The 25,398-nt window shown below is 40.7% G+C and overlaps 1 protein-coding gene across 7 annotated transcripts in view; it reads left to right on the top strand.

Moving 5' to 3' along the window:
* Nucleotides 1-661: 661 nt before the first annotated feature.
* The window catches only part of UROC1 (urocanate hydratase 1), a 46,985-nt gene continuing 22,248 nt past the window's right edge, over nt 662-25,398 (top strand). For 4 of the 7 annotated variants that reach the window (XR_011134530.1, XM_068907350.1, XM_068907351.1 and 1 more), the window contains exons 1-11: nt 687-962; nt 7,814-7,944; nt 10,840-10,933; nt 12,106-12,165; nt 15,619-15,747; nt 16,424-16,485; nt 17,476-17,542; nt 18,625-18,768; nt 21,903-21,991; nt 23,384-23,446; nt 24,114-24,293. Coding sequence is in view for 6 of the 7 variants with exons in the window: in XM_068907350.1 (XP_068763451.1) it covers nt 837-962; nt 7,814-7,944; nt 10,840-10,933; nt 12,106-12,165; nt 15,619-15,747; nt 16,424-16,485; nt 17,476-17,542; nt 18,625-18,768; nt 21,903-21,991; nt 23,384-23,446; nt 24,114-24,293 (1,145 nt within the window). In the remaining variant the exon portion in view is untranslated. Of the gene's footprint in view, nt 963-7,813; nt 7,945-10,839; nt 10,934-12,105; nt 12,166-15,618; nt 15,748-16,423; nt 16,486-17,475; nt 17,543-18,624; nt 18,769-21,902; nt 21,992-23,383; nt 23,447-24,113; nt 24,294-25,398 lie in introns of all 7 variants that reach the window. The other 3 variants (XM_009669316.2, XM_009669314.2, XM_068907352.1) reach the window with 2 other exon arrangements.

The raw sequence follows: 25,398 nt of genomic DNA, 5'->3' as shown, positions 1-25,398 counted from the left end.
TAAGCTTGTTCATTTAGTTGTGATGCCTGGATGGCAGTATCGTAAGACTTTGCAATTGTTGTTGACCATGGAATACAGAAGTGGCGTAGAACTGAAAGCCTTAATTCCTCCTCACTATTATTGCCTGTCTTGAGAAAACTACCACCACCGCTGATGAGGCTGCTGTGTTTCTGGTTTAATTCTACTAAAACCCAGGCACTCCTGTGAGCTAAGAGGAGCTAACAACTAAGGGTAGACATTTTGTTGTTATCATTGACAGCCGCTGTTTTCTAGATGACAAACTGATCAGATCTGAGGGACAGCCTGTACCTGGAGGTGTCAAACAGAGAACGCCCTTCTTCCTGGAAGAGTGTATGTGGATAGTGACGTGACTAGTGATGAATAACTTTCGTCAGTTCCTCAGCTATTGAAATGCAAAGGCACAGTCCTTGTGGTCTCAGGCAAGGTTCACGCTCAAGACCGCGACTCTCACTAGGCCATTGGGGGAATCAACTGATTCGGAAAGTGACCGAGTTTGCTCCAGAGGGTTAGCACAGCACCAGCTGACGAAGCACCTAGAAAGTAAACAGCAAAACTGTGAATCATTCATTTTGGGGGAGGAAGGAAGAACCAATGGCATGGCTCAGAGGAGGTAGGTGTGTCATCTGCGCCACCTGCCCTCAGTGCTTTGCCGGCCTGTTTGCAAAAGCCAGAGAACAGGCTGTCTGCTTTGAGATCACTGTGGAGTGGTGGTACGTCTCGACCGCTTAGAGGGAGCTGGCCTGCACACTTTGCTCCCCAGTCCTTGTGCCTCTCCAGTTTGCCTTTCCTTTCCTCCCGATAATTCCACAGCAGCTATGGCCAGCCTGAAGGAAATCTGTCGTGGCCTTCCTCTACATCCTCTGCCCGAAAACAGAGGTCGGAGGAAAGGAGTACCCCACGCACCTGTGAGAACCCCTAATCTCACTGCTCAGGAGAAAAAGGTAACATGGCCTTTCATAGGGCCTCACTTCTCTTCCTTTCAGATAAACGCAGCTCAGAGCAGCAGACCTGATTGCCTCAAATGCTTTTCTGGATGTGGGCTTAACTTTGTAGCAAATGCATTTTCTTTTTTTTTTTTTTTAATTTCAGTGGTTAATGGGACAAAGTACTGGGAACTCTTCTGCTTTCTTGATTTCTTTCTTTCTCCACAGATATAAGCAGGTTGATGTGAGGGATATTTGCTGCGCAACAGATTCCATGCCTTTAAATGGCTGAACAAGAGGCTTTAGACTCCAGCGCTGTCAGTCTAGCATCATTCCTTGGAGATGAAATTATGAATGGTGTCAGAAAAACACTGCCTATTTATGGGAGTGAAAGCCTAGCCCCTCAAGTACAGTAAACACAAAATGTGGAGAATCAACATCTCGGTACAAACCACGCACACATACATATATTTGCATAAAAGATGCCAAGATAATTTATGTTAAACCTTAGTTTGAAGTTTTCTGGAATTTAGACAAGTTTGTAAGAAGTTGGGTTAATTATTTGTCTTCAGTTGCATAACTCTTTTCCTGTATCTTTTTGTTTGAATTGTCTATGGGTGCACTAAAGTAATCATTGCATTACTTCATGTTAGAGATTGAAAAATATTAGCAGCAGAAAATAACAGTTGATGGGTGGAGATCCTTAGGAATTTTATGTGGGAGAGGATAAGGTGGGTTCCTTAGCTTGAAAGCCTGTGCTTCATCACATATAACATCAGTTAAAATGTGACGTTCTGGTCAGTACACAGGAGTACCTTCCCTACTAAGAAGTTGCTCACAACTTCCTTGCTTTTCGTGGGAGTTCCCCATTGGCATGAGCAGCCAAATTCTTTCAAAGTGCACTTCCACAAGCAAAGAAGAGCTCAGGCAGAGGGTAAAAAGGAGAACAGCTGTGAGATATCTGAAGAGGATTTACTGCAGCATCAGGCAGCATTCATGGCTGCTGTTGTCTGTGCCTGGGACAGCGCGGACACGTGGGAGTGTGGCTACAAAGTGCGCAGAGGGGACCATGCTGATGACTATGAAGATGAAGGAGCAGGAGTGAGCTTCACTGCATGGCAGAACATTGCCAAACATCTCAGTTTAATTCCGTCTGCCTGGGCCTTTCCTAAACTCACCCTTCTCCCAAGAGAAATCTGCTAGGCACATAGGAGTCCATGTTACAGGGGAGGAAGAGATAATATCACTTACAAGGATGCCAGACCCTACTCTCTACCTGGGCAGAGAATGCAATGACAAAGCCCTCACTCCCTATATAGAAACAGGAATAGTAATTGCTGCAAGGAGAAAGCTTCTGCTGGACTGCTGTTCTGGTCCCAGTCCCAGGCTACTGTCTAACATCCTACCCTCATCTCCTTTTCTTATCTACCACATGTGATAAAAGGTCATGCTTTTTTTTATTAGCCTGTTAAAGGTTTAAAAGCTTCCTTGCTGATTTATTTTACTCTTAATCTTCCACCTTAAACTCCTAACAGGTTTAGAGGCTCAGCTGGTATTTATTTTGTATCTGAAAGGCCAAATCTCTTTTTTTTTTTAAGAGGTGTTCCATGCTTAGAAAAGGTTGTCTGTCTGCAAGGTGGTGTTTAAGCCTTGAGACAAGCTTCCAGATATTGTTGGCAGTGAATAGTGCTGAGTATATTGAAAGCAGTGTCATACGGAAAGACAAGCCTTGCATTTTCTAACTAAAGCGCTCATGGGAAGCCAAGGCAGAAGTTAATAGTGCTTCGCTAAGTTCCTTTCGGTATGCTTCTGTCCCTGTAGTCATCTGCCTTCATTCTGATTTTACCCTTTTTTACAGTACTGCCACGGTTTTATTTTTTGGGGCCTCCTTTTCTGGTTATAATGGAAAACCTGCATGTGAGATTTATCAAGATCTGTGTGTTTTGGGGCCTGCTGAAGAGATATATAATTCTTCCTATCATATCAACTTTAATCCCTTTGGATAAATCAAACCATTTCTCAGAACTGATTTTGTTTATATGTTTCCTGAGTTCTCTTCCTTCTGCATTCTTTGCCTGGGGCCTGAAACAGCCGCATCCTCTCTCTTTCCCTTCCCAGGTCAGGAAACCCTAGCTTTTTGTTTCTCGGCATCTGTATCTCAATATAAATATGTTGCAAATAACTTACCCCTAAAACCTCATGCTTGAGGTGTCCTTTGCAAGGCAAGGACATTGCGTACTCATTGACCTTCCAGTAAAGCTGATGCAACTTGGGAGGAATATACACTTGTCAGTGTTGCTTAGAATCAGAAAAAAAAATGGCATTTTCTTATCCATATATCAGTTTCCTTTTGTGTCTTTGAGTCCAATCATGTTACAGCCCTTTTCCTACCCCAACATAATCATCTCTTACCTGACTGCAATCTCTTAATTTGTGTTCCTGTGTCTGAGCCCTGACTGCACTAATAGGCCTTTAACAGCCCTGACCAGCCTCACCTAGGACCTCCACCCACACCATGGGCCCAGGGGCTCCATTTAAGCTCAGTCCTGAGCTTTTACTCCTCTCTGAGGTATGTGGTAGGAGTACTGGTTTCCAGCTCAGTCATAGCTATGCCTGTTTCTGGCTATGGACCTAATTGATCTGGACCCTAGCCTGCAGACTTTCTTCCTGGCTTGACCTCAGACCTGCCTTGTCGCTATGGATGGGCCTTCTGATCTCTGCACTGTGTCTGACTCTGGCTACTGTCACCAGACCTGATTCTGACTTGTGTTCTTGGTTGGACCTTGGACCTGCCTCATCACCACAAACTTGCTTGATGATCTGAACTCTTGGTTGAACCTGGCTGCCACCCTGTCCTGCCATGCTCTCTTCGCTTGGGTGCTGTGAGACGGGGCCCTGGCTGATCATGCCTCTGCCCTGCTGGCTGTGTTTTGCCTTGGCCCCTCATTGCTTAGGGAGCAGCTAGTCCTTGCTGTGCCCGGACATCCTTGTATGAAGAGTTAAAAATCAGAGCTGGAAGTGTTGCAAAGGTGCATAGCACCTGAAGATCCTGTTCTCCTTACTGGAGAAGAAGCAGGATGCTTGAACTTGATGGTTGTTCTATGCAGCTGGAAATTGAGTCACTTTTGAAAGTTTGTATATGGATTGGAAAGGTCAGCTGTTAGCTCCTGTCTTAGAAAGTTTTAGTGATAAAGAACTGAACTTTCCCAGCCAATGGCCATTTATAGCAATAGCTGGTCAGAAATGACTATGCTTACTTCTAGCTGAGCTGGTCTGAACTGAGATCCATCCAGGGAAAATAATACATGAAACAACAATCTCTTACAGCTGCTGGTTAGAGAATAGTTCCACCAATGATTCTGAGCCTGGATACGATCAAATGTGAGACGGGTGGGAGGCAAGCAATATCTTCACTGGGTAAGGACAGGAGAACTGTCACTTGCTGTATATGCTTTACTTCCCCTTTGTAAAGGGGTAGACTGCAGATTTTAGTATTCGTGAAGATCCTGAGATCCTTAAATTGGGAGTCCTTATAATGTTTGGAAGGAAAATGAATGCCATTCATCCTGAAGAGGGACCAGCTCTTCAATAAGGACCAATTAGCAAGAGGCTGATTTGATTTCTCAAGAGAGTCCCATGACAAAGATACAGTTGATTGACTGAAGCAGGATTTCATGGACTCTTTTGACTACCTGCTGTTGGTGTTGATGAGTTCTGACTTTTGATTAAATGGCAGCAGGATCATGTTTTGCTGTGTGAGTTCCAGTAAGTATAAAGATAGTCTGCTAGTGAGAGCTTGAACACAAGAACCAAACATTAGATCCACCTGGCAGATCTGAGAGGAAGACTTTGCATCAAATACTTGCATTGTGCTGAGCTGAATCAGAGACTCTCCACAAATTCATGGTGGGATTTGCAAAACAACCAAACAGGTTCAGGAGTATAATCACCATTGAGATATATAGATATATATATCTAGATATATAGATATATTTTTTTTCCAAATTCCAGCAAACTCTGAACCTGATTTGCAGAGGTGCTAAGCACATGCAGCTCAAGCTGCTGGGAGGGGAAACTAAGAACAGGAATAACACCTGAGTATCAAACCCACAATGTCTAAAATTTGGAGTGGAATGTCTCCATTATGGGTAAAATTAATTCTATGTAAAGGTCAGATTAATAATTTATATGATCCTTTAATGAAATGTAAGGAAGAGGTGGCCTTGTACTGCCTTTCCACAAAAGCATGATGATCAGCCTATTTGAATTTGGTCCTTGAGTGCTTTTCTAAGGTTATTCAGTTTATAACTCAATAATGAATATGCAAAATTCATTCAGACACATGTGGCAATTGCCTTTTCATAAACCAGTCAGGCTCTAACTAATTTCAAGTGCCATAGCTCTCCTATTAAGAGGCTCTTTCAGAATCTTATATTTAAATTCTTCTAATTTGAAGACTGTTTCTTCATGGCTAATTAATAGCTGTTTATTCCTCTTTCAGCATTTCCCTGAAGCTCCTTCCTGCTTTGACATTTATCCTGCAGAGAGACAGCAATCAAATGTCACCTTTGTTCTTTTAGGCTAAACAAGCCACAGTCTTGGTCTCTTTTTATAAGATCAGCTCCCTATTGTCTACACAACCCAGGAGCCCTTCCTGCCCTTCACGTAGCATCAGAATTCATGTTTCTTTAATGCTTGCATCATCAAAATTCAGGCTTCGGTTAACACGGAAGGCTAATAGGACATAGGCTCTGTTTAAGTGAAATTTGTCTGAAAATGCAAACAGATTTTGCTTGCTCTTATTTTTAGGGCAAATTAAAAAAAAATCATTATAATACAAATAAAACATTGATCGAAGCCCGGGTGATCCTTGCCAGACTGGAAATAAAATGTTTTCATCCTGATCATTCTCTGTAGTTCTCATAGGCAGCCAAAATTCCAAATGTGGCAACATTTTTTCATTTCAACAGATGACACTCTTTTGTTCCTTTTGTAGAACTTGATTTTGTTGTTACAAGGGATGTAGCGGGTTTCATTGTCACTTTAGAAATTTTTCAGAGCTAGGATCCCCATGATGGCTGTTTGCCTCCGAGATACTGACTTTGAAAAACCTCTTGCATTTTGCCACAGGGTAAACGTAGCTGGGGGCTTTGTTAGCTTGTAACGTGCTCTTGGAAAAACGGCTGCTTATCTAGTTGAAGAACAATAAAGTGATATTTGAAGGTGGAATTTGCAATTGCTAGTCTGGTAAATATGTTTCTTTCCCCCCTTGTTATTCTCAATGTGAAATGGCAAATCTCACTGCAGGGTTTTACAGGTCTGATTCTCATCTGGTGTAAATCAGCATAGATTTGTTGATCCAGAAGTATCTGACCTCTGTGTGCGTTCAGTAGCAAATATGCCAACGAGAACACTCTCTAAGGGGTATTTTTAGATTTAGAAATACTTACTAGATACTATTTAGAAATACTGTTCCTTCAGTCTGCTCTGAGATATGTGGGACCAGCGGTCCTGGATGAGGAAGCAGCTGGAGAACTCTAGCCATGAGGTCCAAACCACACTGTTGAATCAAGAAGAGGTTTATCACTGAGCCAAAATGAGGGCTTTGTAGAGCTTGTTGGGACTTTTTGCCAGGGTATTTTTTTTTCTCCCGGAACGAGAGCGAAGGTACCTAGACTGGAGAGTTCTAGATGCCTTTGTTCTAATCCCTTTTTCTTGTATTACAACCCACCCCTTGACTTCCTCCAGAAAATACTTGCTTTCATGATTCTTTGAACTGTCAACAGCAGGTGCTTCCAGCATGGGGTATGCTCAGCCCTCCCCAAAACTGGATTTTCCTGCTTCGGCTCATATCAGATCTGGAAGCAAAATTCATTTCCTTCTGCCCTCCCCCAGTCCTTACAAATCAGCTTAATGAAGCCGTGAAATTTTGCAGAGTTTGTGAATCTCTTTAACTAAGAGTTGTTTGGATAGTGCTGCTGTTTACGAGGTCTTTTAGTGTCTTTGCATGCAATTGGCTTTTTAAAGATTACAAATTTTTTATTCTCATTCTGATTTTAAACAAGTGGAACGTGAAATATGCAGATATGACTGTTACTAAAGATAGTGATTTATTTATGGTTTCTTTCATATAAAAGAAGAACAATGTGCTTTGCAAACTATGGGTAATGTCTTTGAAAGCAACAGAGAATAGAAGCCTCTTAGTATCATATGCAGATTTTAATTTAGTGCCTGCTAATCACTTTACCTAATTTGGAAGTGATACATGTAGCATCAATAAAATAGTGTGAGCCACCACCTTCTGCAATATGTTAGGATGGTAAATGTAGTGAATCTTTATCTAATAAAACTTAGTCCAAAAACATCTTCATCTGGGACCAAAGTCACATAATTCAGGGCCGAGATCCTTTACTTGAATGGAAAGTTCAGTAGGATCTTCAGTGTCTCTAGGAGTTCAGGTTCTCAGATTAATGATTTCTGAACAGTATTTTTCTTGGTAGTTCAGTGCCCCCTAGCACTATGAGGGGGAATTTGTCCATTTCTGACCTACAGGATTGGGTGCTACCCAGCAAACCTCCAAAATCTCTCACTACAGAGTTGGGGGGGGTGGGGGAGGGATAGGCCCCCCCTGTATTCAGCAATTTAGTCTACAAGAAAAGAGGCAGATGGAGAAATTTCAATTGTAAAGCAGGAATGGTAGCTCCCCTGGTATGAGCTTGGCCTTTAAAAATCATCATAGTGTTATCCTGGGCAGGTTTGCCAGCTGAGTCTGCTTAAAGTTCGGGGCTGTACACATACCTCCATTTCTCTCTTACCTTGTTTTGTGTATGTGTGTGTGTGTGTTTGTGGGTCTTTTGCTTTTTTGGCAGCTGGCTTTGCGGAATGCCTTGCGTTATTTCCCACCTGAAATACAGAAGATATTGGCGCTGGAATTTGCTGAAGAACTCAGGCTGTATGGACATATATATATGTACAGGTTCTTTCCAGATATTGAGATGAGGTAAGGACTAGAGCATTCAGAACTTGTTGCATTTCATTGACATTTGCTTACAGCTTTCACCTTTGGAAGTAACCTTTGAGTAGAAATACCACTCCATCCTATTTTACCTCTTGCAGAAGTCATGTCATGACATTAACGAAATGTGTCAGCTGAATAAATCAGATGTCCTGTGTGTCATTAGAGAACAGTGGTTTCACTTCCAAGGAGTGTTACTCAGTCTTTTGGGATGCTCTTCTGTAAAGCTGCCTAACAGAGATCCTTCATCCTCCAGTGTTTGTCCTGCTCTCTGTCCTCACCAGAGTCTCATGGAGTTAGTAGGGAGACACTCTGCATCTTTCTGGATGGTCCCTGGCAGGGCCAGGACAGTCTTGCTGCATGCTGGAAAGCTCAGCATCACTCAGCATGGTATTACCTGCACAGTGTGCGTGCACACAATCAAGATGTATTGCTCTCAGTGGTCCAGCAAGTCACCCGGAAGGGGCTGTGCAGCATCCTGTGTTGTAAAACCAGCTTTGCCCTACACAGAGACGATTATCGTGTTTCATAAGCCTCTTTAGGACTGTCCCAGATGCACTGAAATGCATAGACATGTGAGTCTTAAAGTTTCTAGGGACCAGTCTTTATTTGACCTCTAATTGCAACCTGGACAGAAAGTCTGCAATAGTCCTGGTATCCTGTAAGTCAAATTTGAATGAACCAAGAGGAAAGACCAGATGACTGGATGGCTTTGGATAGAGAAGGAGAGTACAGATGATACAATCACACCTTAAACATCCTAGCTGAGATTTTAGACAGGCCTTTACCCACCTGACATTCTCAGAGATCAAAGGCTAGACCTGAAAGTAAAGGGCACTGGCTGGACCTGCGGTGGGTGGTTGGTTGCTCCTCAGTCACACAGAGAAGGCTCCCTGGGCATAAAAGGGAGGCTGCGTGTTCTTTGGTCCTTGGAGCCTGTATCTGACCCTGGTTTGTAATATGCTGGGCCTGTTGCCTGATGGTTTTGGAGCATTGCTTCATTGTAGGGCTAATGGGGCTAATGTTTGTGAAGCAGAATAGTTTTGGTGAGGGCCACCATGGCCTAGCTGCTTTTTTTTTTTTTTAAACTGATTGATTCCTTTTTGCATCCTGTAGAGGTCTGGTTAATATCTATAAGAAATTTGAATAAAACTAGCAACTGAAGAGCACTCTAATTTGCACAAACAACTATATTTCTGCGCTATCCGTACTAGTGTGGGGTCAGCTCTTGCAGAATTCAGCTATGGGGAGGACAACTGGAAGACTGAAAAATATTGCAGTGCTGGACTTCAGAGGAGCCAAGTCCTGAAGTACAGATGAGGGCACCTTCCACTGGCAGGACTGGATGAGACAATCCACCAGCTGATTTCCATTGCTAACTCTTTAACAACTTCAAATTTTTTTTTCATAGTTTGTATCTATTTCTTTGCCCACCCTTCCTAATAGTTTCTTAGAGCCTTAGAGATTAAGTAAATGCCTTTTGTTCTTTGTAGTCTGGTAGTATTCAATTTTGTTTTGTATTTCCAAGGGAGTGCAGTCCAGCTTGTTTCTGTTTCATTTAACACCCTTGTTTCTGTATCAGCACTCTGTTAGCTAGTACCTGAACTTGGTGTTGCTTATGTTCTGAGAACTCTCATATGGAAATAACTCCTTTTGATGAACTGGTATCATATTCTACAGAAATCCTGTTATTTTATCACGTCAAATTTAGAAGAGCAGAGAACTCTGGCACCAGAAACATATTTTGAACAACTCAGATGCTCTTCCTCCTGGTTTGGCAGTGACTACAAGGCATTTATTTTAGTATCCTGATGTAAATAGCTAGAATAAAGCATATAGCACCATGGGAGGAGCTCATTTGCTAAATGTATACAATATACATTTCGGATCTTGGCTCAGGAGCTGGTCAGCAGATGTTTGACTCTTTTGTAGTTGGCGCTCTTCAGCCTAACCTTTTCAGTGTAACTGTTTTCCCCAAAGCAAATGTCCAGCCACCAAACAGCTATGGGCCAATAAAAGAAAGATGATTTAGAAAACATGTCAAAAGATCCTATCTACCTTCAGGAATTTCTAGTGTCTGTAATAATGTTGCTGCTTATGGGAGAGGGAAGGAGCAAAAGAGTGAAACTTTTGATTAATGGCTATACTTATTTTTGATATTGGACCCTGAAGGCCTCCAGACAATTGTACTGAGGCCCGTACAAACACATAGCAAAGAGATTGTCTCTGCCCTGCAACAGTGTAAGCGTAAGACTGCAAGTTTTGAAACAATTTGATACAAGAAGTAGATGGTGGAGGAGAAGAGAGCAGTGAGGTGATTGCAGCAGCTGCCCTTAAAGTACATCAGTGCTAGGAAATCTGACTCAGAAAAATATCTTTGTGAGAATTCCACGCATCTCACCTCTCAAATTTCTGCATGAAATGCATTTAATTTATGACTGACACCTTGGCGTTGCAGGATGTAGCTGCTTGGCCTGGCAACTGGCATACAAAAAGCAGTTCAAGCATGTTCCAAATAATCCAGGAACATGCTTGAACATGCAGAGAGAAGAAGCAGAGAGGACTCATGGGCACTGTATTTATAACCACTTGTGATAAACTGACTCAGCAAATGATAGGCTGAATCCAATTTTTTTTTTTTTAGTTTTCTTTGTTTAGTTCTGATAGAAGTTGAAACCTGATTTGCCTGTACACGTCACTTCAGATTTGCACTTTCTCCTTTTAGTTTTCTCCCTTCCCTTCTGAATAAAAAAACCTGTAGCTCAAGGCGATTTGTTGACGTTCAGTGATATTTCTGTGGGGTATTTTGTTGTTGTTGTTGTTGTTCTCTTTATCTATGAGTAGAAGCGTCTCTCTAAAGTTTGGTGGATACTGTTTCAGAGCATACCCCATAGAAGAATATCCTTGCAAGACCAAATCAGCTGCTGCTATTATGCTGATGATCATGAATAATCTGGATCCCTCAGTGGCTCAGGTAAGGCACAGTGAAAATAAGGAAGCTGGAAAGTATTCACATGACAGAAGCAAGTCTGCAAGTTACTTCCGGCATATGCTCATATAACAACTGAAAAATATAGGCATATGGGTGAAATTAATCCCTGTGCAGATGATCCTCTCTCCAAGCCTTGAATAGGATATTAGTTGTTCATTAGCCTTTTGCTGGTTCTGTGCCCTGAGATACGTGCCAGTCCTCCTACGTGTAAAGCTGGCTGCTCTGTGTTAGCTAAGCAGGCTGATTTCAGTAGTGCCAAAGCCGTCTCTTTTCAGTGTGATATGCCAAAATGATCATTTCCATGAGGCTAGACCTGCAAGGGGCGAACGAGTGATTATATATCTCTCTTGCGCTCTTCTTGTGGTTATGCTGTGATGCCTGGGTCTTGGGGTCTTTTGTATTAAGTTCTTAAATTTGCTACTGTGTGTAGTTTTTAATTGTGCACTGTGGGCTCTGGTCCTAAGTCTGACCTGTGAAGCCTCCTGTAACACTGATGAGATGTCTCCAGCTCCCGTTATACACAGGAGCTTAGTCACTGTCTGTGAGACAGGTAGAGTTCAGCTCTTAGTACGAAACTTATTGAAAAACATATATTGAAACAACATATATTGAAAAATTGATGTTGCTACTTTCTGCAGCTTTGAAAAGTCATCTCTTAAGGACAGATTTACTAGAAGGTTACAGGACCAAAGTCCCTCCTTACAAGCACTACCCAGTGTAATGCATTTATTGTACAAATGGCAGAGGAGAGGCCATAAAACCCTGCTGTGCTGGCCCTTGGCCCTTTCAGCAGCAAATGCCAGTGGCAATCTGACTGTGAGATCACTCAGATCCTATTTAACAGAATTTTCTGGGATGTCTATTTGTTACAGAAGCTGCAGTCCAGAAACAGCTTTGTAGCATCTGACATCACCAAAATACCATTATAACAATAACAAACACTATTTGAAGGGTTTTTTTGTTTTTTGGATTTTTTTGCTTAAACTATTACTTTTATGACGATATTTTCTGATTTCAGTAATCTAGACGAGGTTGATGCAATAAGCTGCAGTGAAGATTTGTAAATGAGATTTTTTTTTTTCAAATAGGCAGGCTATACTCTGAAAGATTTCCAGAAATTGCTTGCTTTAATATTATTAAATTGCTTTTCTCAGTTTCCCCAGGAGCTTGTTACTTATGGAGGAAACGGGCAGGTCTTCAGCAACTGGGCGCAGGTAGGACACAGTTACTTTTGTGACTGGTTTCATAAAACCCGTTTCACCCTCCCCCAAGCACATTCTGCTTAGGCAGAGTTTGTGATAATTCTTTGCAGTCATTGTCTCAAAATACTCCAAAACATCCTGTCTGGATAGATGAACGCTCAGTTATGAGCTGCATAGATGGGAAGAGCTTTATTTAGCAATAAGAGCACAGACAGCCCAGTAGAAACATTGCAGTATAAAAGTATCAAGCTGCATACGATGATATTAAGAGCAGTTCTTTTTTATTTTTTTTCTTTCTCTGAGGCTTTTACATGTGCCTCTGTAACAAGTTTTGCGCAAATAATTTTAGAGGCAAATTGAATTCTGGGAAACAAAATATATCTTTTGTTTGCTTGTTTCTGGTACTTCTACAACATATTGCACAGCAAGTAATGGAATAAAAAAATGGATTTGATTTAAGAAAGGGAAGAGAATTTGATTTAAGATTTTATCCTGAGTCGTCTTCCAATCAAATCACAGATTAGCTGTAAATGTTTAAGTGCTAACTGGTCAGATCTTAGTGCCCTTTACTTTCAGGTCTAGCCTTTGATCTCTGAGAATGTCAGGTGGGTAAAGGCCTGTCTAAAATCTCAGCTGGGATGTTTAAGGTGTGATTGTATCATCTGTACTCTCCTTCTCTATCCAAAAATAGCACTAAATACACTTACTTTAGTCCAAGTACTGCAAAATACATGTGGGAAACATTTCAAGGAGGTCTTTGGTCTTGGCAGCATGCTTAGACTGTTACTTTTGTGTAAGTGCTGTTTATTCTCTCAAGATCAGTCCAGGTCTGGATGCTCTACAGGTGTGTGGTGGCAGGAGGAACATTCAATGAATAGCCATCCTGGGCCTCTATAGACAGACAGGCACAAATGCAGTTGTTGCGAATGCTGAAAGCGCGTCACCCATGCAGCCTCTGGCATTATGCTCCAAGGCCACGGAGAGGGGACAGATGAACACGTGGCATTAAGTTTTGCAATGCAGGACGGATATGGCGCAGGTAGAAAGCTGCATCATCCTGAAGGACAGTGTCACTCCTGAAGGCGAGGAAGATCCTGAGTTCCGGTTCTGTAGGTTAAATAACCAAAAACTGATCTATGGTGCCAACTTCTATCTTGAGGGGTGATATATGGACCTTGTTGTTTTATCTGAATTTCGTCTCTTGGTTATTAAAAAAAATGCAAGCAAAACTAACTTGTAAATGAGATTCCCAGTTAGGGAAAAGTAATGGATTTCTGAGTGTAGCACAGAACTGTAACACCTGGGTTTTCTTCCCAGTTTGGCTGAGCTTTTCAGTTGTGGCGAAGAGAACTCACTTAAGCTTCAGTTACCTAATCTGTAAAGCGAGAGTTAAATGGAAGTCTTGCGTGGCTTTCGAGGCAAAACTATTCTAACTCTGTGAAAGAAAGGTACCATGGCAATGCACAACAATTCTTTATTCTGTATATTGATCAATTAATGCCAGTTAATGCCTCGCATGAAGGTTTTACAGCCGTTTTGATGTGAGCAGTGCCAGCAGCTCATATAGTAGCATTAATATGCTGACATTCCTTAGGCAGATGTTGCACTACAAAGTGAAATCGAAGCACTGCCAAGTTCAGAAATATCCTGTCTTTTCCCTTGTTCTCATTGAGGCTAGTTGGAGCTGTGACCTGCAGTTGCTTCACAGCAGAACAAACAATATCGTTTTGTTTCTGGTTACTTAGAGTAGCAATCACATGAATGATTCCGTTATGGTGGGATGTTTTGTTCTTTGTTTATGCTTTTCGTCAGTTTATGTCGTTGCAAAATTCCCAGTGAAAAGGTTGAGTTTTGTGTATATCTTCCAAACAGCCCTGTGCTTTTTTCTCAATAGTTTTCTAAAGAAAGAACAACATCCAGAGCTAAATTCCCCCTTACTAGCTTTGCTAGCCTCAAGACAACAAAACTGTATCTTGTATGGTTCTTTGGTACAGGAAAGGCAGACTAGATCTTCTTTTGGGACGCTCATTGATTCTCTTTCTTTAATTGTCCAAAAGGCGCTTCACTGTGCAAAAAACGCAGCAAGATCTAACTATCCTTCAACTTTTCATTTTATTACACATTTTTCTGAGCTTGCTAAATTCAATCTGTTACCTGTTCTGTGCTGGACAAGAATTTCACTATTCAACGTTTTTCATGAAACAAAACAACAACAAAAGAAAAAGAAAAGCAAGACAGTAACTCTTTCCTGCCTAAATCAGCTTGTTAAGCTCAGCTTGGAAATTGGTTGGGTCAGGAGGAACTGGCTTCAAATCTGTACCATTTTTGCTTGAGATCAAAGACATGACCACAGAGGTTAAGTGCCCATTGCAACTGATTTGCTGCTTGTTTGTGGATGGCGTTGCTGTCTTTCTTTGATCAGCAATTCCATCCTTGTCAAAACTTACTTTTTGTACCTCTGTAGAAACTTTAGTTTCAGCCTATTGTTGGATTTTGATATTCCATGGCAAAGCTCCTCCTAGGCCTATCTATCATGTACTAAAACTCCCACGAAATATAATGGGCTTTGTAATTGACAGTAATGCGTGTGAGTTAACTCTTCAGGCAGTTTAGAATGACAAATTCTACTTTTTGGCATAGGTCAAGAGTAACTATTGAATTATAGAGATGAAGGTGAGAGGCGTTTATGTATGTGTGTGTGTATATATATAAAATATACATATTTTATAAATATAACAAATATGCATAAATGCATATGTGTATACAATGTATATAATATGTATAAATGTGTTAATATATTATATATATATTACACACACACACACACATGCACACACACACACACGCACATATACATATATACACACACTCTCACTCCTGGGTGCGTCAAGGGCTGTCTTTTCTTTGTCCATAATGAAAGTTGACTTTGTTTTTGTTTTAAGATGAAATTTTTTCATTTTTAAGTGCACATTTTGAAACTGATCTGTCGAAAAAATGACAAGCACCAGAAGATGCTGAATTATCTATTTTGAGTTAGGATCAACGATATGCATGGGTATTTTAATCACCTTTTTTTTAATATGGACATTTTTGGAGTTTGGCTTTGGAAAGATTGCCAGAGAAGTGCCAGATCCAAATGGTTAACCTCAAGATAAAATTAGAACAGCTCTAAAAATGATGCATTAAAATGCTAGCAAAGCATTTCTGGGGTTTATACTGGAGAAAGTATTCTGGGGCTTATTCAGACCTTTGCTAGTTGGTGATTTATGTTTCCTGCTGAGTGATGTCTCTTAATGGACTTTATTAAAAGCAAGAATGGGATGAGAGCTCTGGCTGCTATTCCATACACAAATATACCTTGTTATCTCTATCGCTGCCTTTGTGCTCAAAGCTTGGGAGATTTGTGAAGAAATATCATTGCAAGATGGAAATGGATTCACTCATTCTCCTTGGTTTCCCTTTCAGTTCTGGTTGGTCATGCGCTATTTGTCAGAGATGACCGAAGAGCAAACATTAGTAATGTACAGTGGACATCCTTTGGGACTCTTTCCCAGCCGTCAGTATGCTCCTCGATTAATCATTACTAACGGCATGGTAGGTATTGTTATCTTGCTTCCCCTTTTTTCTCCTCTTCTGTTTGGTTTTCAAGTGTTTGCTGAATTAAGACGTTATTGGTACCATCTGAACTTACAGTAGCACACAGGAGAGTCTGTGATCCAGATTCTGTATCGTTTATCCCAGGACCCTATATTCCCTTATCTCAAGTGCGCTGAACTGTGATGAGGGAATGAACAATCCTGTCCTGATCAAAGGACTTCTGTTCCAACTGAGCCTGAGCTGCATACGTTCTTGACTAAAACTGTACAGACAGGCTCACTTTGGAGGCTATGAAAGCCCTGAATAGGCAAACAGATGATTATCGACCAGATGCTCAGATATCTGGACTGCTTTGCTCCCAAGGCAAGCTGGGCAATTGGACCTACTGGTCCCTTGCCAGTCATCTGGGCCATTCAATGCCCGTCTCTCTGTGGGCTAGTCTTGGGCCTAGACAAATGCCTTCCTCAAGACTTGCATGACCATCGTGTTGCCATAAAGACCAGACATTTCTTTCACAATACTGGAATGAGTGGAATAAAACACCTGCCTTACTCCTACTGTTTTTCTCTGGTTTTCTATGTGTGTGACCATAGTTACAGAATTTGGCCTGTGGGAAATATCTGCTTAAATCTCTAATTTGCTTTTCTGCGTTTTCTTTTGGTTGTTTTCTTAGGTTATTCCCAACTATTCCACCAGAGATGAATATGAGAAGATGTTTGCTTTGGGAGTAACAATGTAAGATGATACGTCGCTATATCAAAGATTTAACTAAAATGTAATTGAGACATCAGCCGCTGCTTGATTAAAATTTCTAGTGCAAATGGGTTTCGACTGGGCTTCTGATGCTGGAACGCATTAATGAGCACTTAAGTGAAATTACTCAGGAGTTTAAGCTATGTTCAGCCATATATATAAGGATGTAATTATGGCCTGCTGGACTTAGTTAGGTTTGTGTGTAGGTTTTGGCTGAATTACAGCCTAAAGCCTTAATCATAACCTACTTACAAGACTGGCTAGTTCTGCTTTGTAGTGGCTTTGTTGTAATCAATACAGAGAATGTAAGTTATGAAAAGGTTCTCTTCTATGATACTAAGGCTTTGAAGCAGAAAGTTTTAATTTTAAATATTTGTTCGAATAATTAATTGCCAGCTCTTTGGATGAGCTTGCAGAGGGTTGTTATTCTGTTAGGTACCATGGAGAGATTCAATAAAAACTGCTGGAGATCTGGGTGTTTACAAATAAGGAAGCCAGAAGAAATTATAGGACATAAATCCCCAGGACAGGGGCAGTCGTCATTCTCTGTATTTAATAGAAGTGTAGAGAACTGTTTTGGGGTAACATCTTCAAAAGCAACTATTTGACTTAGCAGGTCTTCCATTGAAAAGCAATGGCATAAAGATGCCAACAATGTGAAAAGATGTTTCCTTTTGTCCTAGTCACTATGCTAAATGCCAGTACTAAATTTCCGTTTAATTTTTTCATCCATGCAGTTTTGACAGATGAGCTCAAACATTTAAAAAGCTGAATGTTCCTGAGAATGTATTGGTACAGTGCTAATAAAGAAGGAACACAGTTAAGTTGGGAATTTGATAATACCAGACCTTTAACAACAAATAGAGGCACAGGAGATAATTACTTTTGTTATGCTGAAAACATATAAATATATACAGATTTCATTCCAGCCTGAGGAACATGTGTTACCATTGCGTTTCTTCCTATTGCTAGGTATGGTCAGATGACTGCAGGGAGCTACTGCTACATTGGACCCCAGGGGATAGTGCATGGAACTGTGGTAAGAAATTGGCTATCCACAAATAGACCTTTCCCCAATGGAGGAGGGTATCTCCTGCAGTGGCTTGAGTGGAATGGATTGGTGTGAGCAGGACGCTCCTGACTAGCAAAGAAATTCTCACTGCTTCTGCCTTTAAAAAAAAAAAAAAAAAAAGTTCTTCCACTCAGTGCCTGGCATCTTATCCAGAATCAAAACCTCAAAAGATCGGCAATCGAGGTTTCAATCTGAGCTCGTATCTAGCTACAGCAAGTGAAGAATGAATTGACCAAATGTTCACTACATGGTAGATTGATAATGACATATTCTTGGGCCTCATTTTAAAGTAAAGCATCTTGGATCTATGAGACGCTGCATAGCATCTAAAGTCCTGTCTAAGGAACTGCATGTGGATTGTCTAATCAAAGAGTACGTCCACAGAGTCTTTGCTATAGAAATGATCCTTTCAGGTAATCTGTGTTCTCTTTATTGGCATCATGGCAGGCCTAAGCTTTTCACAAGAGTATTTATGTCCTTAGTCCAAGAAGATCTGCAGAAGTCATTTAACCTAGTGCAATTGAACTTTTTTTGTATGAGGGCCCTTTGCATGTTTTCTCTGTCAGAACAGACTTAAAAGGGAATGCACAGATATCGTAACAATAGGCTTGTTTTCCTTGTCTGTCTTTTGCTGAAATCTTGAAGAGGTCTGTATACCCCAAGACCAGCATTTTGGGAACCACTGATTGTTCCATTCTATTTAACATTGGCTGAATCATGTATTATCAGGACAGATGGTTTCATAGCATCACTTAGTAATAATTTTTCTTTTTAAAGGAGTAAAACAGATTCCTGGTCCTAATGACGCCTGAGGCCAATTCTGCTGTTTCAAACTCTGTATTTGCACTAGGGATGAAAGATTATTCAAATATAAAAATCCCAATGCCTTTGAGTACCTTAACCGATCCTGCTTGCAAACAGGCATGTGTTAAAAGTATCTGGTCAATATGGAAATTCATTGGGAATGCACAATGTTAAATTTTTGTCCTTAAATTTCAGGAATTCTAGGAATGGCTCAGAATAATTGCTGTATTGTGTGTTGTGTGTAGCTCACAGTGCTGAACGCAGGCCGTCGCTACTTGAAAGTGGAAGACCTGTCTGGAAAGGTGTTCGTTACCTCTGGTCTTGGGGGAATGAGTGGGGCTCAAGCGAAGGCTGCAGTCATTGCTGGGTGTGTCGGGATCATCGCAGAGGTGAGAGCAATGTTCTTTTCATTCTATCTTCCCTTCTTTCTATGCTTAATCAGAACTCTACTGACATGCTCCTCAATTAACCCTGACAGGCCAAACTCAAAAAAAAAAAAAATAGTCTTCCCTGTATGCCCTTTTCATTGCTGAGCATAATCTCTTCACTGCTATTCCACCTTCTATTTGTGGAATATCTATCTCTCTAGATTAGACTGTAAGGGTATGAGCTGTGACTTCTTCTGTTTGCTTCACACATAACAGAGAATGGTGCTGTTAGATGAGCCATTCTCAGTGCTTGAGCTACTCTCATTTCTGCTGTGAATGAGTATAACTTCCATGGACAATTCCCATGGGAACTGTGCCTTTTTACGCCAAATAAGTCTATTTGGCATAGACTTATGTTTAAAAGGCTTAAAAGGTGGTAGTTATTACAATTAATCTTTAATGTCTTTTTAAACTAAATGTTGTTCTGCAATTATGTGATAATGGCAGTAAATGAACTGGATCTCTGGCTATTGCGAAATAAGACTCCCATGCCCTTCTTTTTTCTTCATGGCAACCTTTTAATTCAATGCACTGGAGAAGCATTTGCGGTAGAGCAGATATAGGACTGACCAAAATGTGGTGTGCTCTTCGGAGTATCTGTAGTTGGTGAGCTGTTGCTACTGGTCCAGAGAACAAGAGATTTTGAGAACCAAATTCCAGTCAGAGCTGACTGGAGTGGGAGTTCAGCTTTCTCGGCTGAAGTAGTTTATAGAGAGAGTTAGCTGGCAGACCTCTGCTGTAGGCATGTCATTTGCTGCAATGAAAAGAGTAAGAATATTGCAACCTGACCCGTGGTAATTATAATTAAACTTCAAAACATTATGGGTCAGACAGCCACGTGGCATGCAGTAAATCTGACCTGCTGTGGCTAGCTGAGGTCTTATTCATGGAAGGCTAGAATTTCATCTAGCTTGCAACGATGGTGCAAAAGCTTTTTTGTTAGCACAGCACTAGCTTTGCATGCATTCGACATCTCATCCGGTACTCCCTGCAGGTGAAATAAATCTACTCAATTTATTATTGAATAAATTATTATTGAATAAATTATCTTCTCCAGACTTCTACTCTATCATCATGATCTTTCAAATGCTAGAATACAAAGGAGGGATTCCGGTGAATGGTATTCGCAGCAGTCCTTTGTCCTTTTCATCTCTACGGCTGCAGATGATTTTGTTCAGGAGACTGAATATCGCCTGGTTTTTATCTCCTATGAGATGATCCTTGTCGGAAATGAGTCTCAGGAACACATGTGGATAGCTATATATATGCACATATTATTTATTTAAGGAACTATTTATGCAAATGACATTGATGAATTGTGCAAGAGATGTCATTTTGTCAGCCGGGGCTTCCGAAGCTCAGACAGAAGGGATTAATGGTGTGAGTCTTTTCCCTCTTCTATTTGACATGAAGCAGATTGTAATTTTATGAAATAACTGTGTGCAGGGCGAAGCAATCTCCCCTGAGCAACGCTAAGCTCTCTAGGGTTGCACCAGAGGTGACATTAGCTCACCATGTTTGTGCAAATTTTTTAAACTACTGAGATATTGATTTTAAAAAAAAGAGCATTTTTCTGAAAACATGATGCAATGGAAGCTAGTTTTCCTGAGTGCGCTAGCACGGCTGTGAAAGCAGGCCTAAGACTGTCACAATGGACTGAAGTAAAATATTTGGGATATGGCAACAGATTTAAACAGATCTGATCTGCACTATACCTAGTTTTAAATAAACCCAATCCCTGTAATTCATATGGACCATTTAATAATATCTTTTCTCCCTATGTTGATTTAAATAACTTCCAGAGAAGCACCCTCCCTCTGTGCCTGACTTCTCATTGAATAATTCCATTGGCAATGACATTCGTATTATCATAACCTGGGGTTTTGGACGGATAGCCTTTATTAGCGATGCAGGAAGCGATGCACCAACTGATGGAAGGTTTCTCATGCTAAGAATGATTGGGAAAGAGGAGGTTTCTTGGAGTTCAAGCAACTCCTGAATACAGAACATATTTAATTTACATATAAATATGTTGGTAACAAGAAATAACGGACTGAAAACCGTAGGGGTGGTTATAGGGAAGTAAAAATGCTTTAATGAAGTACTATAAAATAGTTGGGGCACATGCATGCTTGTGCTGCCACCACTTCGGGTATTTAAATCAGTTACTCCCCCAGAAATTGGCTTGAATTAATTTTGCTGCTTGCTTTATGCCACTGGTAACTCATTATAAAAGTCTCAATGATGTACAAGTTTGTACACTGAATCATTAACGTGGAAGCTGTGCCAAAGGCTCCACAGTTTGTCTGTGCATTTATATTTTTACCCAACTATCTCCTGTGTGTACAAACTCTGACACACACAGGTACGGAGGGCAGAAGAGAGTAGAGATTTTGGATTTGGCTTGTTTGGAGCTTCAAAGTTCCAAGCAAGAGGGCATCAGAGAAATGGTTTTTTTGATCCATTCCATTTTTCACACAGGCACCAGCTGGTTGGGATGAGAAAATTATCTTTCCTCTTTTCTTTTCCATGTTTTGTTGAAATTTTCAATGAGCAGTCAAAGAATAAAAGTGAGGGTCAATTTTAGTCAGCAAACCACTGCTTAGTCACAGGCAGTCTGGCAGAAATTTCTGTCTCTGAGTTGATCAGAGAAAGTATTTCCTTAACTAATTGTAAACTTTATTTTCACAGAAAATATCAGGGTTTATTTGAAAAAGATAAATCAGAAACATTTTGGATTTCTATTTTTTCAACAGAATCGTGAAAAAAAAGCAACAAAAATCATGAAAAATTGGTGCAGAAATATCCCGTACAATTTTAATGAGAAGTCTTGTTTTGCAAAATGTGTTTGGGAAGTGATAGATCGAAAACTTCTTCTCTTGTCTCACTTCTAGCCCGAAATAATAGAGAATGGAACTGATAAAAAACAGAGATGGAAAATAACATCCACTCCATCTTTTTAAGGCCAATACGGGGCTATTCCCATCACCCATTTGATAGTCTTTCTTCCAGGCTAATTGAAAAAGTTAAAAAAAAAAAAAAAAGTCACTGCATGGGGGAGACAGGAGGTTTAAGATCTCTGAAATTTGTCTTAGGTTGATGAAGCAGCACTTTTGAAACGCTACAAGCAAGGATGGCTGATGGAAATTTCTAATAACCTGGACCACTGCATTGCTCGCCTCAGGTATGACGTATAACATAGTTTAGTGAGTTTCTCTACTCTTTAATTCTCACTTTACATCTTTGTGCACTGCACAATTTTAGTGCGCATGGAGGAGGGACCGAGGGACACCTCTTCTTATCCCAGTTCTGTTGTTCAGTGTGAATCCATCATTCTGAGCAGCAGCTGTCATTAGTAGCCAACACCACTACCAGTGCTTGTCATTTGTACTATGAAACGTTAAATGCACCTTCAGTTTCATGAATATGCATGCAGCAATTACAAACAATGTTACACTTGAAGCATCTCTCAAGCATTCTGGAATCACTGATTAACAATTGCGTACAGGTCAAAAGATTTTGATGTTATTTGAATGTGGATCCAGTGTCTTTGAGTGTTTATTTCTTTAGCCTGGTGCTACCCTTTGAGAACATAAAACAGTTCTGATTTATACCTGGAGAATGAGGAGAGGATCAGGCCCATGTTTCACAAATTCAGCACATTAATTCCCTCTATTGTTTTTACTCATTGTCTGTTTTAAAATCTTTCTCCTTTTTACAAGTAGAGCAGGGCCAGATGAAGCCATGAAGCCATAAAAGCAATGCTGCACAGCAGCACAGCCACTCCATCAGGATGTGCACATGACACCAAGTGTTGCTTATGGGAACCTCCAGGCCACATTTTGAGCCTGTGGATTAAAAGCATTGTTGACTTTCCTTAGATGAATGGGGTAGGCTATAGCTCCTCTTCACTTTCTGTGTGGAGGAGGAGGAAAGAGGTGTGTTGTGAAGGTGGAGGGGAAGTAAGGAGCAGGCTGTTGAGCTCCTGTCTTGAGCAAGTGGGAGAAGAGGGTAGCAAAATGTGGAGGGGCAAGGGTACCTTCAGGTTGGAGTCTGTTACAGATTCCGCCTAAATTCAGTGAAGATTAGATTGTGTCATTGGCAGCTGGAGCTGTTTTTGTCAGCAGGTAGAACTTCCAAGGGGAAGCTGGTGGTGTATGTATCTGTCTGCACAGAGCCAGCAGCTGCTACCGCCCACGCCCCAGAGCTATATGATCCTGCCCAAGTTAATGGTGATGCCTAAGAAAACCAAGTGGAGGAAAGAAACCGATTGCTATGAAACCTTATGGAAACTTCTTTGTTTTCTCTGAAAACCTAAATAATCACAGTGCCCCCAGTTCTTATTACTGTTCCTGATTCTGCATTGTTTGTGTACCTAAACTTCTGCTCTGTTCAGAGTCCCAGAGATATTCGAATGAAGGGGTATCTTCCTTTCTAATAAAATCTGTTACCTAGTTGAGTGTTTGGAACTACATGTAGATTTTGTTTGCTGTTTTTTGTTGTATCTGTGATTTGTACATTGCAATTATCCATGTGATGTGTGTTCTTCAATCACTCTTTTTTTACTCTATTTTAGAGATGCAAGAAAGAATAAAATTGCCCTTAGTTTGGGTTACCATGGAAATGTGGTAGATTTGTGGTAAGTTGTAGATAGTCAACATATAAGTGCTCTGGCTTGTTAGTTAGCTTGGAATTAGTTCCCAGACTTGGAATAGAAGGAGCATTAACCTAGCGCTAAGTTGCTTCCCATGCATCTACTCCTTTCCTCGTGGAGCAATGAATATTTTAGGGACGGAAACCCCTAAGATTCCTTCTCAGATGGGGAAAACATATTCCCCTCATCCCCCTTTGGCTGATTGTATAGCAAGAAAATGTCTTTGGCTTCAATTAAGAATAGAAGTATTGAGATAGCAGTTGAATAATAATTCTTAGATGATGGATAGAAATTCTGGCGCTCTTGAGAGTTTGTCCAATAGTTAACCTTGCTGTAACACAATATGCCAAAGGTTGAGACTGACCAATATATCTGCTGGTATGTCATGCTGGTATTTCAGACTTATCTACAGCATTCCTGTACAAGGAAATGTTGAGTATAAAATTTACATGTCTTTCTAAATCTTTATCGCCATCATTTTCCACCTCCTGACCCCTAAAGCAGACGTAGCCTGCCAAGAGCATGCCTTTATAAACAATGTCTTGGCATGCAAAAGCTCCTCATTGAAGCAATTGATGCTCACCTGGAAGAGGAACAGGAACGTGGAATGATAGCTTCTGTTCAAACACTCTATTATCTTGCCTTCCTCCAGGGAGAGGCTCGTGTATGAGCTGGACACAACCGGAGAGCTGCTAGTTGATCTAGGATCTGACCAAACTTCATGTCATAACCCATTCAGTGGGGGATACTATCCAGTTCAGCTCAGCTTTGAGGAAGCAAAGCAGCTCCTGTCTGCCAATCCGGGGAAGTTCCGGACCTTGGTGCAAGAAAGGTAAATGTTTTAGTGATAAATGTTTTTTAACCTTTATATTTAGTTGCTCCGCAAGTGATCGGATTTTTCTTTCCCACAAGAAGTTTCACTGAATTGTTGGATCGGACTCTACTCTTTGGTATTTCAGTAGAAGTCTGGGGTAAAGCTACTGTATTTTCTCTAATAACCCCTGATTTTGCACTTTCATAGCTATTACTCAGAATCTGGCAGACATCACCTACCCTCCATTTCCGGAGTAGTCTCTAGTGCACGTGATCTAAGGTCTGAAAACTTAAAATTTGTTTCACTTCTACAAATTACTAAATTGCATTAGGTTTTTAAAATCCAGGACAATAAATACAATTCCATTTAGATGGAATTGTAGCTGGTGGTTTAGGTTCACTGATTAGGTCATAAAACCATAATGGTAAGTCAGAAAGTCCATCTAGCCTGTTTCCAGTGTAGCCAGTAGTAACTTTTTAGGTAAGGGTATAAGGAGGGGACCCCCACTTTTTGCAACTGTAAATGTAACTTTAGTTTACCATCTTCATTTTAGGGGACTACTTCTGATTTACAAGTTTGCAAGTGAAATGGGAATTGGACATTCTAAAGTGAAAAATTAGGTATAATTTAGGTATAGAGAACTTGAGGACAGAGGCAGGGAACTCTGCTGTTGTTCTCAACTGATACTTTTAAGACTTCATGGCTCCTACTCTCTTTTGCATTCGTCTCGGGAACATTATCTATTTGACTTTGGATTAGAGACCCATAAGCACCGTTACTGTTTCTCACTTCTGTACTCTAAGGCTGAGGTAACAGAGAGGTAAATTTCTGGTAGGCACTTATTTGTAAGGAGCTGGTGTGACCTAAAAAAATCCAGCTTTGTTTGTTAGACGTTGGTTTACCTCTCTAGAGTTCCAAGAGGCTCCGCCTACACATCTACAACTGCATATACAACTATGCATTGAGGGTAGAACTGGATGATATTAAACAAAAATAGTATCACAGAGAGCAATCCTGAGTTACGGTTCTCTTTGCACGATTGGAAGCAAAGGGAAAATCAGTCTGTTTTGGCCAAGGGAGAGGCCAAAGCAGTGATGTTTAGCCATTTTCAATTTGTTTTCTG

Source organism: Struthio camelus, chromosome 14, assembly GCF_040807025.1.
Source record: "Struthio camelus isolate bStrCam1 chromosome 14, bStrCam1.hap1, whole genome shotgun sequence".
Lineage (NCBI taxonomy): Eukaryota > Metazoa > Chordata > Aves > Struthioniformes > Struthionidae > Struthio > Struthio camelus.
This window is presented reverse-complemented; position numbering and strand designations above follow the sequence as displayed.